This window comes from Antrostomus carolinensis, unplaced genomic scaffold, assembly GCF_000700745.2.
Source record: "Antrostomus carolinensis isolate BGI_N321 unplaced genomic scaffold, ASM70074v2 scaffold26724, whole genome shotgun sequence".
Classification (NCBI taxonomy): Eukaryota; Metazoa; Chordata; class Aves; order Caprimulgiformes; family Caprimulgidae; genus Antrostomus; species Antrostomus carolinensis.
In genome coordinates, this window is record NW_010309101.1 from 3,957 (window position 1) to 4,639 (window position 683).

Here is a 683-nt window from a genome sequence, read left to right on the forward strand (position 1 = left end):
CTGGGTCGGCTGCCTGTGACACCGCTGTCCCTGGGGGTCTCCAGGCTGTCCAGATGGTGGGCAACATGGAGACGGCGGCCGGGCGGGCAAAGGAGACCTGGCTGGCCCCGCTGCTGCCCGCCCTGCAGCAGGGCATCGCCAGGATGAAGGACTTCATCGCCCAGCTGGTGGGGATGGAGGAGGAGGAGGAGGAGGAGGAAGGTGAAGGGCGGCCACCAGCCCCCAATGCTGTGGTGGTGAAGGAGGGACCCCTCATCATCCAGAAGACGGGGGGCAAGGGGCCGCTGCTTGCCGGTGCTGCCAAGAAGCTCCACTTCTGCCTCACCAGCGAGACCCTCAGCTTTGGCAAGAGCCCCGGCACTGAGGAATGGGGGTGCCGGGGGGTGATGGGGGCGGTAGCCAGGTGGGTTGAACTGACTCCCCCATGTCCAGCGTATCGGTGCCATCGCCCTGGGTGACATCCTGGCTGCTGAGAAGGTGGAGGAGAAGAGCTTCGGGAGCTCCCATGTCATGCAGGTGGTCTACATGAGTATGGGTGGGCAGCAGGAGACAGTGTACCTCCAGTGCAAGGTGGGATGGGGACAAGGGGGGGGACATAGGGGCACCCTGGGGGGTGTCACAGCCCCTCACCCCCACCACAGTGTGTCAACGAGCTGAACCAGTGGCTGGCGGGCCCGCGCCAG

General features: G+C 65.9%; 1 protein-coding gene across 1 annotated transcript in view; it reads left to right on the top strand.

Annotated features, from left to right (window-relative positions):
* Window positions 1–683, top strand: part of LOC104523436 (ras GTPase-activating protein 4-like) — a gene marked incomplete at both ends in the record, with an annotated part of 5,431 nt that overhangs the window by 3,658 nt on the left and 1,090 nt on the right. Inside the window, 3 exon segments of the mRNA XM_029084503.1 lie at window positions 45–383; window positions 433–570; window positions 642–682. Of these exon segments, the coding sequence (XP_028940336.1) occupies window positions 45–383; window positions 433–570; window positions 642–682 (518 nt within the window).